The 14,405-nt window shown below is 44.5% G+C and overlaps 1 protein-coding gene across 3 annotated transcripts; it reads right to left on the bottom strand.

Annotated features, from left to right (window-relative positions):
• Positions 1-467: 467 nt before the first annotated feature.
• Positions 468-14,321, bottom strand: Slc20a1 (solute carrier family 20 member 1). 3 transcript variants are annotated; one of them, XM_028893385.1, is made up of 11 exons: positions 14,100-14,321; positions 13,029-13,641; positions 12,696-12,836; positions 12,416-12,501; positions 8,277-8,373; positions 5,969-6,088; positions 4,523-4,789; positions 3,855-4,413; positions 3,161-3,346; positions 2,398-2,482; positions 468-1,402 (listed from the first exon to the last, which is right to left on the bottom strand). In XM_028893385.1, exons 2-11 carry the CDS (start codon positions 13,372-13,374, stop codon positions 1,241-1,243), a joined length of 2,049 nt encoding a protein of 682 aa, XP_028749218.1. In that variant the 5' UTR covers positions 13,375-13,641; positions 14,100-14,321; the 3' UTR covers positions 468-1,240. The 3 variants fall into 3 exon arrangements, with proteins under 3 accessions (XP_028749218.1, XP_037061108.1, XP_028749219.1); XM_037205213.1 differs by lacking the exons at positions 8,277-8,373; positions 12,416-12,501; positions 12,696-12,836; positions 13,029-13,641; positions 14,100-14,321 and adding an exon at positions 8,128-8,146; XM_028893386.1 differs by lacking the exons at positions 468-1,402; positions 2,398-2,482; positions 3,161-3,346; positions 3,855-4,413; positions 4,523-4,789 and having other exon boundaries at positions 5,996-8,186.
• Positions 14,322-14,405: the final 84 nt, after the last annotated feature.

Genomic DNA, 14,405 nt, shown 5'->3' with positions numbered 1-14,405 from the left:
AAGAAATATATTTTTCACTAATTGTTCTGATAAAGAGTAAAAGCCAGCACAGCAAGATTGAAGAACCCCAAGCTTTTTTTTTTCTTTGCAGCGCCAAAGATTAAGCCTGGGGCCTGTGTGTGGCAGGCAAGTACTCTACCTGAGCTCTATCTTCAGCCCTACAAGCAAGAATTCTTAGATGAAGCTGAACCCCAAACAAACCTCATTTCAGCTTCTCTGTGACTGCAAAGCTAGAAATAATCTAAGTCAACTATGTGCAGACCTGAGAAGATCTGGGCTGCACAACTGCCACACACCAAATTACTACGTGGAGCAACGCCATTCAGGGGATCACAGAAAGCCAAGTTCAAGGGCCTTGAACTTGGATAGCACCCTGATTCAGGAAAGTGCACACATCCTAAGAATGTCAAAATGCTAAATGATCAGGACTCTGAGGACTCAACAGAAACAAAAACCACGAGAACAAATTTTCTAAAAACTGTAAGCTTTTTATTCAGTTAAGAGGTAGACAGATGAACATGGAAGGCTGTCCCATTGAATTTGCCCAAAGTTCATATTCCACTTCATTCACCCATCCCACAATGCCAAAAATCTCAAAAAGAATAACCACAACCGCCAGGAGGCTTTGTCTTCATACTTCTTAGCAACATGTCCATGAGTTGTTTGCAAAGAAGTTACTATAAACTTTTCTTTTCACTGTGCCAAAGATTCTTGGCCCTCTAAGAAGTTCCCACATACGTCAACAGAACCTGCTACAACAGGGGGGCAAGTGCCGTGACTATTTCTATGAGAGACTACGAGGGAAGCTTCAGTTACATGTTTGTTAAATCCCTGTGCATGTTGGGAAAGAAGCTGGTGAGGCCAACAAAGCAGAGTACACGCCATCAAATGGCTCTGCCTGGCTGTTTAAAAAGAACCCACATAAGTTATCTTACAGACAACATTAAAATATAATGGAATTGATGCTGGATACAAAAAGTAGAGAAATATGTACAGGAATTCATAGCCCAGAAGAAAAGGGACCTTAGGATGAACCAATGGAAATCTGGCTATTTTACATAGCTAATTTTGAGACAAGTTGTATTTAGCACAAAAGCAATTATAGTGTAAATTACACTTCCCTCCCATGGCTCCCAAACTTGAAAACCCTTGTCTGTCTTCGGCAATACTGTGAGCATTCTTCTAGGAACAGGAATGTGTATGGTGGTCCCAGATGCTGACAAGAACTTTCATCCCAGCTTCACACTTTTGGGATGATGTACTTGAATATTGCCATGATAGCAGCACTGATAACCCCAGAAATGGGGACTGTGACAAACCAGGCCATAAAAATGTTGCGAAACAGTCGCCAGTCGACAGCCTTCTTGGATCGGAGCCAACCAACAGACACAACAGAGCCCACCTAGGAAAGAAACAGACATTATAATCAGCAAAAGGACACCTGGGACATGGAACTCAGGCAAGTGACGAATTTAGCTCCATGGATACAGTTTCTGTCTGAAGAAAGAAAGACAGGGTCTCGCTGTTGTCCAAACAGGATTGAACTTGTGGATCCTACTTCAGTAGCCCAAAAGGTGAAATTACAGGCCTGTGACACAAGCTAAACGCTAACTTCTAACAAGTTACAATTATCCATGGCAAGATGATGGCAGTATAAATATTCAACCATTAAATCTGTGCTAAATATCCTAAAATATGACAAGACTCCTTTTCTCTGCCTTTTGTAAGTTAAATTTCTGATTTCCTAACAACTTGTTCTAGAGAGTGGCTGGGATGTGACCCAACAAAGACCCTAGCAGAGAGAGTGACATGGCAGGCCCAGGCTGGACCAGCTTCAGTTCTTTTATGGAAGCCAGTTCCTTCTTCATATCATTACGTTATGGTCATCAAGACATTTCTTGAAAATTCAGTTAGTTTCTTGGCACTACAGGCCCAAGAGGCCCTGAATATACGCTTTCACCAGAAGACTGCCCTTACAGTAAGCCTCACAAACTTGTTAAACCAGTGTATTTACTACCACAAGAGATAGGAGCCCACCCAGACCCACACTAGCTGACTAGTTTATTAGCACACACTGTGTTCTTCCATGGGGAAGCCAGTCAGCAGTGTGGGTGTGTGCTAATAAGCTAGTAAAAATGAAGCTGAACACACAAACTGCAATGAAGAGGGACAAAAGGTCTGTAGCTAGAAATCACAGCTCACTCCGCCCGAGAGAACTTAAATGATCGCAAACAAACAGTAGAATGTCAGTTTTTATCTGCGTGGTCATGTCTAAGCTTGTCAACTTTTAAGACTCCAACTGCACAAAACTTTCTAAATCAAATAAAAGAAGTAAAGCCACACATAGGACATGGGCTAGGACAATTTGAGAGGTCCATTCCATTCCATTCCACTTACTTTACAGTGTGTTGTGCTGATGGGAAGGCCAATGTTCGATGCGATGACCACAGTGAGGGCAGATGCCAGTTCAATACTGAAACCACTGTTGATAAAAAAAAGATGCTTGTCAACATTTCAGGGTTTTCTGAAAAGCCAACACTACCCCAAGTAACCTAATCTAATCTTGCTTTGTTCTACATAGTGACAAAACCTGACATTTTCATCTCCTGTAACCCCTGAAACCTACTTAAATAGGGCCAAGCCTCTGACATTTGAGGATTAAGTATTTCTGGCATTTCATTATTTAAAAAGCTGGGACATGCCAGGCATGGTGGCACATGCCTTTTAATCCTAACACTCTGAAGGCAGAAGATGAATTTCAGAGTTTGAGGTCAGCTTGGTCTACATAGTGAATTCCAAGCCAGCCAAGAATACAGAGAGAGACCCTGTCTCAAAAGGAAACAACAACAAAATAAAGAGTTCACACTTTTATTCTGAAGAAAGTGTAAGGTTTTAGCTCCAGAATCAAAGTCATATATATCTAATTATTTACACCAGTACATCTTTCTCAGAAAACTCAATTACGTGATCACTAGAGCTGAGCAGACTGATAAAAAAATGTTTACAAACCAGACAGTAAGTGCAGAGAAAACATTCAGATCAACTATGAGAACAGCAACTGCAACACCCTCCCTTCGGCAGAGACCTAGGTACAACCCTCCACAGCATGCGTCTCTCGAGAAGCTTGAGCTCTACTCTAAGGCACACTTCCCCTGCTCACCTGGAGGGTGTGATTGGTGTCAGGTCCTTCCCCATGGTCTGGATAACTCTTCTTCCCCAGACCCACAGCCCTATGCAGATACCAACACCACCATACAGCAGAAGCCAGATCGGTGTTGCCATTTTTGTAGATACATCTTCCGTTTCATAAACAAGATACAAAGCAACCAGAGGACCGATGGCATTGCTGGAAGACAAGAGAGCAGTGGTGACTTTGTGGGCAGACCCAATCTGTTAACCGACGGACTGAACTGTCTAGGCCCAGCTTTTCAGCTCATTTAGTAAGCCACCCTACAGAAACCCAACACACAACAGAAGAAAATGAAGGCTGCTGTGACTGAAGGGTGTGTCCAACTGGTGACCCCTTTTCTCCTCAGAATCCTGTGAAGTTTACAGGCCACAGACACAAGGCTTGATAACCTTAAGTCCATTCCCCAGGACAGACAGTGATCTTAAGTTTTTCATCACTGATGTCACAATTTACTACTCAGTTTCTATCTAGAAAGACATTTATCTTAAACAGAAATAAAACTAAAACATTCTTATAATCTAAATGAACTTCGTTTTTGCTTTATTAACTACCACCACCTCATCCTGTCTGGATTAGTCCGTGTCCCCGGGGAGGTTGAACACTGCACACAGGAGGGTAAGTAGACTGTTTAGAGTCAGCAACACTGACAGTCATGTGGACTGACCTGACATCATTGCCACCGTGGGCAAACGACCCAAAGCAGGCTGTAAGGATCTGCAGAAACTGGAAAAGGAGGGAGACTTCAGGCTTATCCTGGTCATACCACTCTTCAAGAGAGCCACTGCTTCCTTTTCTGTCACCCAGACCCATCTCAGCCTTGACATTCATGTCCATCTCAGATTCAGAGTGAAGGTCAGACACAGCATTGCAGTAACTGGTGTAACTGTCCATTCGGATCCGCTTCTTGGTGTCTGCATTAGGCCATGTCAGCGTCTCCATTTCTTCCCCCTTCTGCTCCCCTTCTTTGGCACGGAATGAATCCAGGGGCATGCCACATATTGCCATGGTGTAGGAAGTGTAGCTGTTGTTGCGCCTCAAGGGCTTGTCCCCAGAGTCTCCCATGCAGTCTCCCACCTTGGCCAGATGTAATTTATGGAGAAGCTCTTTGTACAAGCCAGAATCCTTGTGCACGGTGTGATACTGATAGTGACCGCTGGAGTTGATCTGGTTGCTGACAGTTTGACTGAACTGAACAAGGTTCCCATTAGGCAACTGCACTGCACCTAGCCAAGGTAACCAAAAAGGTAACATTCAATGCAAAGTGTATCAGTCCAGAATCACAGCCTCTCCACACCCACGGGGACATGGGGAAACCCTGGCAAGTCAACTCACCATTGATGGTACCATCTATGCTGGTCTCCTCCTTCAAGTCCATGGGAAGCCGCTCTCGCTCTGGAGCTTCCTCCAGGTCCCCAAGTTTGAATGATACTGTTCTCTCCTCCACCACAGCCCGGAGAGGCCCTGTGGTACATGACACCTCAGACACAGGATTCCCGTTCTCAACATCCCCAAGAGACATCTTTGTTTCTTCATGGTCTTCTTTCAAGTTGTTCTTCTTTTCCATTAAAGGACTTTCGGAGGGACTAGACTTTATTTCTCCTAGAAAATAAAGGGAATTTTTAGTTTGACTATACCACTTTGTTCCATATCCTTTTCTATCCACCCCCGAAACCCATCTCAAAATAAAAGGTGTAAACTCTAGTTAAAAATTCAAGCTAACATTCCTGTCCTCTTTATTATGTCAGGAACTCATCTTTCCCTTAGGAGCATGCCAGCCACACACCACACCCTCTACTGGGGAGAAAAGGAGGAGGATAAACTGCTGTAAATGGCCAGATAGCAAATATTTTAGGGTTCTGGTCCATTTCTTGGTTTTTATTTTTATTATTTACAAGTGTAAATCTCTTCTTAGCTCTCAATCTTGAAAGGGAGCTCAAGGAAACTGATTAAAGAGTTAGACTGCCCCTAAGGAATCTCCTAACTCTTAGGCCACGAGTAACGACAACTAAGCTGTAGGTAACAGTCACGCCTAAACATTTCCACAGCCGGTAGCCAGGCAGTATTTCTGCCTATCAGGCCAGTGCTCACCACGTTCACCTACTGGCTCAGTCCTCTCACACAAGGATAGCATTAAAGTAAGATTTGTCTCTCCTCCCAGACTGAGACAAAAATGAGGTCAGAGTCCTGAAAGCCTCATTCCCACTGTGCATGTGGCACAGCTGACTAGCACAGAGCTCTGGGCAGATGCTCAGTTCAGCTGCAATGACGCAGCATTCCTTCAGCGCTACTGCGGTCTATGCATCCCTGTACTAACATTCCACACACTGAAAGGACAGAACAGGATTCTTCTAAGTTATCTTAGACACTAAGGAAACAAAGACTAGTACCAATCAAAATTTACTCAGTATTTAATGACACTACAAAAACATTCTGCAGTGACTTAAGAGATTACTTATACCTACAGCTGTTTACTTCCACATGTGTTATAGCTCTAGCACAACTATGTGCATGGCTGTGTGTCTGCACTACGAAGTATATATGTGTACACGCACTGAAACACATGTCTGAGCTGAGTACACAGAGGCAGCTGAGGCAAATGCTTTCTCTATCAAAATTACTGTGTACCTACCCTTAGTCACATATTCTTAATGGCTAGGTCTCAGGCCACTTGGAGTCCATTTAAAACCCTATGCTGTCAGTCTGTCCAAACAGTGTACTCTTATAGATGAGGGAGCGAGGGAAGAGGAGGGGAGAACACCACTCAACTGTATTACTTACGTTCGATTTTTCTCTTCATCCTGGGACATACAAAGAACCAGACGAAAAGGGCACAGAAAACTGCACATCCCACCGAGATGAGGATGGTACCCCACAGAGGAAGTTTGTCAAAGCCCAGCACTACGAGATAAAATGGTGCATCTTGAAAACCCCAGGGCAACAGCCCCCTGTAACAACGTGTAAACCTTCCTGAGGGGAAGGGGGGCTTCCCCAAGCTAGCCCATCACCCTTGAAGCTGCTGTCATTCTGGAGTTTCATGAGGCTAGTGGCTATACAGACCATGGAGAAAACCCAATGACCATCTCATCCCACAGCAACCAGCCCCACCGAATCACTGCTGGACTCAGGCACTAAGTTTCTTCATGTTCTTGGAATCACTCCATTGACGACCGGAAGCTATAAAATCAACCAAAGCATCCCTTTCTCCACCCAGCTCCTCATTCTAACTGTCACATATTACCCTTACACATGATTAATTTTAACATTAAAAAGAGAAGGTGTTTCAGTAAGTGTCGTGCTGACACAACTGTGGAAAGTTGCCACATTCACTGTACCAGGCAGCCTTCAGGGAAACTGATTGTCTCTGCAAAACTACCATCAAGCTAACAGAAAACAGGGCTGTTAACTACAGCAAGACAGGGGTTTAAACAGTGGTCTTTCACAAAGGAAAGGTTTAGTGGTAGTTCACTAACAAGCCACTGAGAGACTTGTTCTTGTTCCCTTGGCTCAAGGCTCTCAGGATCAGCAGCGTTGGTCAGTACCAGCTTACCACTACATGCAGGCTACTGGGGCTGCTGCCTGCACTCAAGTCAAGACCACTTCACGTTACTGAAACCCAGGGCACCACTGTCTGCATGGTAGTCACCTGCACTTGTTTCACTTGATTGTGCTTACTGCATGTTAAGTCACTTAGAAAATGGAAACATTGTTCCATCAAAACCTTTTAGGTCAGAGTGGTAGCTTCAGCCTAGCTTCATAAGGCCCTAGATTCAATCCCCAGCACTGAAAGAGACAAAAAATACAAGAACTAGCCTTTAAGAACTGAACATAAACTGAAGTTCTGTGGTGACTACTGGTCTCTTCATTTTAAGTTCTGCTTTTAACTGTGACCATGCAGTTAGCCACCAAAGTAAAATACACATGAGCTTTAGTCAGTCTCTATCACAATTTAAATCTGTTCACATTCCAAGTCAAAAGGAATGAAAGAACTGGTTTTCCTTATAAATGATCCATAAAGGACAGAACAAGAGTAGCAAAGTTCTTGCATCAAGACTAGTCCTGTCCGAAAGCTGTTCTTTACTGACATTTCAAGAACAAAAATGTTAGAAGTACTCTGCTAGCTGTTTCTGTTTTCCTCAGTGACTTACTACATAATTTCAGTGGCAATAATAAACAGATCACAATCCAGTAGTCAGAAGTGGAACCAGGTTAGAGGTCACAAGCATTAAAATCCTTTAAGAATTGAAGATGTGAGCATCTATTACATAAGGACAAATCCCTTTGCTACCTTTCTATTTACATACACACGGACATGGACATGGGCGTGCTCTGGGCAGCACACAATTTTTCTCACAGATTAGTCAGAAGAATAATTGCAGTAACTGTCTAGGTTTTTATGTAGTGAAGAACCAGCACGCCAAATGATCCTAGATGCCAGAACTATATACTGCTCTGCCTCACAAGGTCCAAGCTATCAATCTCTCAGTTGTCATAAATGAATTCTTGCCTTCCCTGAGTCCCACTATGAAAGCAGTCAACACCAGAACCTTCCTATCCTCTCAAATGCTTCCTCTTAGCTGCAGAAATTCTTCTTCCACGTGTAGTTAGACCAGGTGTTAGACATTCAACTCTTCGCATTCAAGTAAATTCAGGGGCGCAAACTGAGAACTTAGAAACTGAAATTGCTCCAACTGGGAGAGAAAAATGACACCCAACAACCAGTCCTACATGACCAGTTATTGAAGAAGAGATTAACTAATGACTCTTCAGTAGTTGAGGCCAGTATCAATTCCAGCATTTTTAGCATAGATATGAGAAAGGGAAGGGAGAAGGTCATATTATCAGTGGATCCTGTGAAGACTAAAGAGGAAAGGTCTGTAGTGATTTAGAATCTGAGCAGGTCTCTTTGGTTGAAAACTATCTAGGTTAACTCAGCATACACTAGCCTGCAGCCTTCTGAAATGGGCGCAGGCCAGCCACCTTCTAGGAGATTTCAGCCCTGTAAAGCAAAAAGGGGTAAATTGGGCATTTAATGCAAGTTTTGTAAATAACCTTAAATTCACATTTAAATATCTTGATTTGTACTTACACGGTGCTCCAGTATACATAATGGAAAAGAGGTTTATTCCAATTGTGCAGGCATAAAAAACTGGTAAAGCACGTAAGCCATTAGGAACTGGATCTGCCTGTAAAACATTAAGATCAGTATCTTAAAAGTTGTTAATGTAGACCCACTTCCAGAGCACCCTGTGCGAAGGCAGGCCTTGGAATCCAGGTGGTAACAGCAACCTCCCACTTTAATTTCTACAAAGCCAAGTAAGTTTTGTCCTGCATTTGCTCCCTAAGAAAGCTAATGCCACTTTCTATCTATAGGTGACTTTTTCTCTCTATTCTTACTAACAAGGATGTGACTGATACCCCAAATAACCAGTTCTTCTGAGTTATCCAAAGTCCATCTGTAAACATGAACATAGGCCCAGGATGTACTGTACTGAAGAGATAAATAGACCAAATTAAAACTCATTTCCCAATGTTCTGCCTCCAAAAATGAAAATAAATGTGCAGACTATACACAACTATCATATATATGGTGTGTATATATATATGATGAATGTGACATAGGCTTTATCAAAGTGCAAAGTTAAATCAACTGTGAACATAGTCATCCACTCAGTCAAGGGACCGTCAAGAACTGTTTAGGGCCCTGAAGTAGAGGACCAGACCAAGTACCCGTTTTCATAGAACTGAGTGTCATATTTTACTATACAGTAACACACTGACAAACACTTCAAAGGAAAAAACAGGCAAGAGGATGCTGATGGGGGAGGGGCATTTTAATTGAAGTCTGGGAGTGAGGGGCTGACATAGGAATGTCTCGGTGTGGAAAAGTGCAAGCTACCTGTTCACTAGTGGGTGAGGTGGGCAAAGATATGAACAAGTGCAAAGACCCCAAGGCAAAACTGTGAGATGTTTAAGAATCACCAAAGGCCAATGTGACTGAAAATGAAAACAGTTTCCTTTACAATACATATGCATTATTGATAATTCCACAGAAAAACTTCCAAGCCAAACACTTAAAAGAATGAGAACATAGGTCCATCAGGAAAGCCAAACCTTCAGCACAAAAGTTTAATGCTACCCTTGTCACAATTCCATGATAATCTTAAGGATGAAACAGAGGTGAAGACCCAAATAGGATTCCAAAGTTTCTGACAATCATTACGACTTTAGGGAATGGGAGAGGCAGTGTAAAAATCATTGAAGTTAAAAAGCACAAAGCCCCTCATAAAGGATGCCTTTTCAAATCAGTCTAGACCCTCACTGAAAAACACTTAATTTTAAGCTTTACTCACTGTTTAGGAGGACACTAACAGTGAGACACCAGATCAGAAACAACCTACAGAACCTATGACTCACCACTGAATAACTAAATAGTTGCAGGCCACACCTAAAGGCAAACAAGAGCCTGAGGAAGATAAGCAAACCCAGGGTTTCAAGAAAATTCTATAGACATTAGGTAGGAACTCTTACCAAATTTTCAAAGGCTATTTAGCAATTGACTCATTAGGTAACAAGCAGCCTATATATATATATTTTTCCCCTTGGGGCCAAATTAAATATTCCCCCAAGTAAGTAGCATCATGGGTGGGGCCACGGTAGACAAGGTGCGATACACCTGTAACACCAGCACTGGACTCGCTGAGCTGAGCAGAAGTCCGTCCGTCCCTCCCCCACCCCTTACCCCCAGTTCAAGGTCAACCTGTGCTACAGAGACTTAGTGGCAAAATATCGATAAATTTAAAATAAAGACTGAATAGCTTGGGATAGGGCAGGGAATGACTAGTCTTAATACACTATGAAATACAGGCTAACTGGTTAAAAAAAAAACAAAACTTTGTAAGAGTCAAGGAAAACAGTAAAATAAGGAAGGCTTCTCCCTTCTAACCTCCTCCCAGTTTTTCCCAAGAGGTAACTAGGCTGGTGATTTTTATAAAATGGTTTTCTCATCATGTGACTTACGTATCTTTTACATACAGTGATAAAGATTACAAACCAGCTGTGCACTAGGCCATTCCGTCAAGTCTAGAGACTTCCAGAACTATTGAGTCCAATATAGAAAGGAATGAGACCAAGAAGTTCAAGCTTGGAAATTACGTGAATATACATCACTCAGTTATATGGAGGGATTGTGAACAAGTGAGAGACAGAGAGGGGGGCAGAGCCTCAAAGTCAGCACTGTATTAAATTGAACGTCATCCATCATTCTTCATCATGCCCACCGCATACTCATAAGAAACATTCTGTTAAGCTGAGAGTAAGGACACACACCAGTAACCCAAGAACTTGGGAGGCGAATGCAGGAGGACCAGAAGTTCAAGGCCAGTCTGGGCTACATGAGACCATAATAAAGAATAATCGGTTAACACAGCCAACCTAAACTCCCAGTAACACAGCGAGAGTAAAGACAGTTGGCACACACCCTCAATGAGAGGCTCTGGACCTCATTGAGAAAGCCCTCTTTGCACCTGTTCTCCATTCTGGGAATGACCACCAATCAGTTTTATGAGATCATATAAGAGGAGGGTCTTCAGAATCAGAATGATCTATTTCCCAATAATCAAAGGGGCCAGCATAAACCTTTATAAAACAGGAATCCAAATAGCATCCTATTAATTATTCTGGTTTTCTGATATGTCAAGAGATACATGGCTCTAACAGGAACACTAAAAAACTACTGGGTACTGGTGGGAATCAAATTACCATATACTACAGTTAGGGAATGGTCGGGGTGCTAATTATACCTGCTTGCTGGATGAAAGAATACCAAATCTAGAGGTCACCGCATCAGCGAACTGTTTACTCAGTCATGCTGTGCCAATCTAGAGATATTTCCTTCTTTCATTTGCTAATACTTTTAATTAATTAATCAAAGTTTTCCCTCCCTCTCCCTTCCCTTCAGGAATGTACAGGCCTTCCATGTATATCAGCCAGCCATGGCATATCAAGTTCCAGCAAGACTAGGCATCTCTCTCCTATTTAGGCTGGATGAAGCAACGCAGGAAGAAATGGTCCCAAGAGCAGGCACTAGTCAGACAGCCCCTGCTCCCACTATTAGAAGCCCCACAAGAAGACCGAGCTGCACCACTGTAACACATGTGCCGAGGGCCCAGGTCAGTTGTCAGCTGGAGATATTTCTCATGCTCAACATGCTAAACATGTCCTGCTAGACATATGAGTATATTCAGAGTATATACACACTCAGCGTATAGAGAATCAGGAAAGAGCCAAGGAAAGACTTCTATTGAGAAAGACATAAATCATCCCCAGAGACTCAGAACTAGATCAAGAAGTAGGGAGTCTAAACACACTCCTTCAGTTGGGATAAGGTTCCTACCTCCCCTCACTCAGATTTCTACAGTTCAGGGGAATTTTAAAAGAATATAACAAAGGACTCTTAAGAGCCATTCACCCTAGAAAATAGGACAACTGTCTCCTGAGAAAAATTCATTTATTCTTTCTGTAATTCAGTCCAGTGCCAACATAATCCCTTGTTATCTACATTTATTGTGGAGCCAGGATCAGACTCCATGATAAAAGAAATGCCACTAGGTCTCTCAAAAGGGATTTTCAAGTAGTCAGTAAATTCAATGGCTACCTGAACTTTTTAAGCAAAAAAAAAAAAAAAAAAAGGCAAAACAAAACAACAAACAAAAAACCCAACCACCTAACAACCTGTCTCACCTGCTCTTTCCACCTGAGAAAGCAGAGTCCCTACAAGTCAGGGCCTCATGTGTAGCTTATGTGTAGTTAATGATCAGCATGGGAGAGACTATTGAAGTAGCAGTTCAAAAGCCACAGGAGGATACTGTAACATGTTGAATTCAATGGTTACAATTCCAATTGTCCTGAATGTAACGGTGGTTTAGATAAGGTGGCAACCTGCACATGGCTAGACAAAGCCACCTTCAACAAATGTCCTTATTTTTCACTCCCAGTCTCTCTTATTTCTTGGCAGCCCATAGAACCACCCAGTTCTTCCTTCCTGAATGCCCTCTGGGGTATTAAAAACTTACTTCTTTCACAGAACGCCACAACATACAGGAAAACAAAGAACTTTTTTAACGTTCCAAAGTCACATACTTACATACCAGTAACCCCTGAAAGAATACCAGTGAGTTTGAACAAGACTGAATGTGACTCATGAAAGGTCGAAAGTAGGAACGTTACCTTACGGAGGATGAATGCACGAACAAGGAAGAATAAAATTCCAGACATAATACCGGAGAGCAGTGGAGAGACGAACCAAGACATCACTGGAATAGAACACAAAGTGTCAAGTCGTGAAACCAAGGAAACATGTTCCTGAGATGTTAGCTCTTCCATTTCCGACACTCTTATTAAATGTGGCCCCCTACTCTACACCACGCACTCTCACTCACTCCCCATACACCGTATTCCAGAAACGTGTGACAAGAACAAACCTAAACCATTCGGAATTTAGACGTACCAATTTTTATCAGTTCAGACCACTTGACGCCCCTCTGCCCCTTCGCCACGAGGGAGAAACCGATGGTTGCACCGACAATACAATGGGTCCCAGAAATGGGGAGCTTCAAAAACGAAGCCACTAGTTGCCACACCGCAGAACCTGAAACAAAAATCAATCAAATTTCATTGGGCAAATGGCAAAACCCCGTTACGTAAGCAGTGCATTCTCATGAAAATAAGCGGAAAAGGTTCGGGACAAAAAAAAAAAAAAAAAAAAAAAAACGGAACCACCCCAAGACACAAATCGGTTCTGGCACTGGAAAGAGCAGAAGGTATGACAACAAGAACTTACCAAACATAGCACTGACAGAGCCAGCCATGAGCAGGCCTTGAGTGGAGTTGTACATCTCCACATCAATCAAGCCCTTCCGGATGGTTTCACTCACTTTGGCCCCCAGCAAGGCGGAGCCCACAGTTTCGAAGATGCTAGCGAGGATGCAGGCTTGCTTCAGGGTCACCACACCTGAACCCACAGCTGTACCAAACGAATTTGCTACATCATTGGCTCCCACGGAGAATGCCAGGACAAATGCGATGATGAAGCCCAGGATGAGCATCCATAGTTTGTCATCCACCGAGGGAGCAGCAGCAGTAACAGCAGCTAGAGTACTAGTGATCGGTGCCACAGTAGATGCCATTTTCTAGTGTAGTGGTTCTTTAATTAATAGGAGAATTACTGAGCGGCTTTCAAGATGTGTAAACGGAATGAGGTATCAAAATGCTATAATAAATAGTATATATTATATAAAATTAAATACTGTAAACTACGGCACGGAAACCGGGCTGGGGAGTTACTGCTATAGGCTGCGTATGGGCGTCTGTTGTCTGGGGTTTCTTTGGCTCTGGAGGGCTACAAGCACGGAGCAGAATTCCATGGCGGATTAAAGAAAGGACGCAAGTTCATCCTGGGGGGTCGAAGTGGAAGAAAATAACAATAGCGGCGCATCCCTGGGACGGAGGCGGCCCCGAACTCCCGCAGTGCCCTCCGCCCGCTACTTCTGTCCTCGGTCCCCGAAAGGATGTGCGAGGTGGGGCACACGGCGATCGCGGTGCTCCCCCCCCTCCCCGCGCCCGGCCGCCCGCCCGCGCGCCCCGCCCCACGCGCCCAGTTCTGTCTCCGGCCGCCGCCCGCGCCGCGCGCGCCCTCCGTGGAAGACCGGAAAAAGGCCATTCCCGCGCGCGCGCCTGCCGGGGGCCGCCGAAAAGGCCCGCGGAAGGGTGCGGCGTGGGGGAGGCGGGCAGCAGCGCCGCGGGACCCCGTAGCTCGCACTCCGCCCGCCCGCCCATCCGCCCGCTTCCCTCGCCCCGGGCCCCGCTCCAGAGAAGAAAGAACCTTTGCAAGGGGGGCCGCGCCGCCACTCACCAAAGGAAACTGAAGGCCGAGCGGAGACCAGGAGAACGGGGGCTGAGGCAGGCTGGAGCCGCGGACGCACAGCCCGGGGCGGGCGGCGGCAGCGGGAACCGACACGAAACGGGGCTCGACACCCACTCGGAAACAGCCGCGGGCGCCTCAGAGGCTGGGAGAAGAAATCGCGCAGCGCGCGCCGGCGGCCATCACTCTAGCGAGCACGCCGCCGGGCCCCTATTTATAGCCCGCCCCGCACCCCACGTGACCTGCGGGGGGACTCGCGCCGCGCCCGAAGCCCCGCCCCCGACGTGACGCAGCCAC

This window comes from Peromyscus leucopus, chromosome 4 (assembly GCF_004664715.2).
Source record: "Peromyscus leucopus breed LL Stock chromosome 4, UCI_PerLeu_2.1, whole genome shotgun sequence".
Taxonomy (NCBI): domain Eukaryota; kingdom Metazoa; phylum Chordata; class Mammalia; order Rodentia; family Cricetidae; genus Peromyscus; species Peromyscus leucopus.
Note: the sequence above shows the minus strand (reverse complement) of the source record. Positions and strands in the feature narration are given on the sequence as shown.

Coding starts and splice junctions, on each gene's coding strand:
- Slc20a1 (XM_028893385.1), bottom strand. CDS start 13,374: ATGGCATCTACTGTGGCACCGATCACTAGTACTCTAGCTGCTGTTACT. Junction 12,837..13,028: donor CTCTGTCAGTGCTATGTTTG/GTAAGTTCTTGT, acceptor TTTTTGTTTCAG/GTTCTGCGGTGTGGCAACTA. Junction 4,414..4,522: donor CATAGATGGTACCATCAATG/GTGAGTTGACTT, acceptor TACCTTGGCTAG/GTGCAGTGCAGTTGCCTAAT.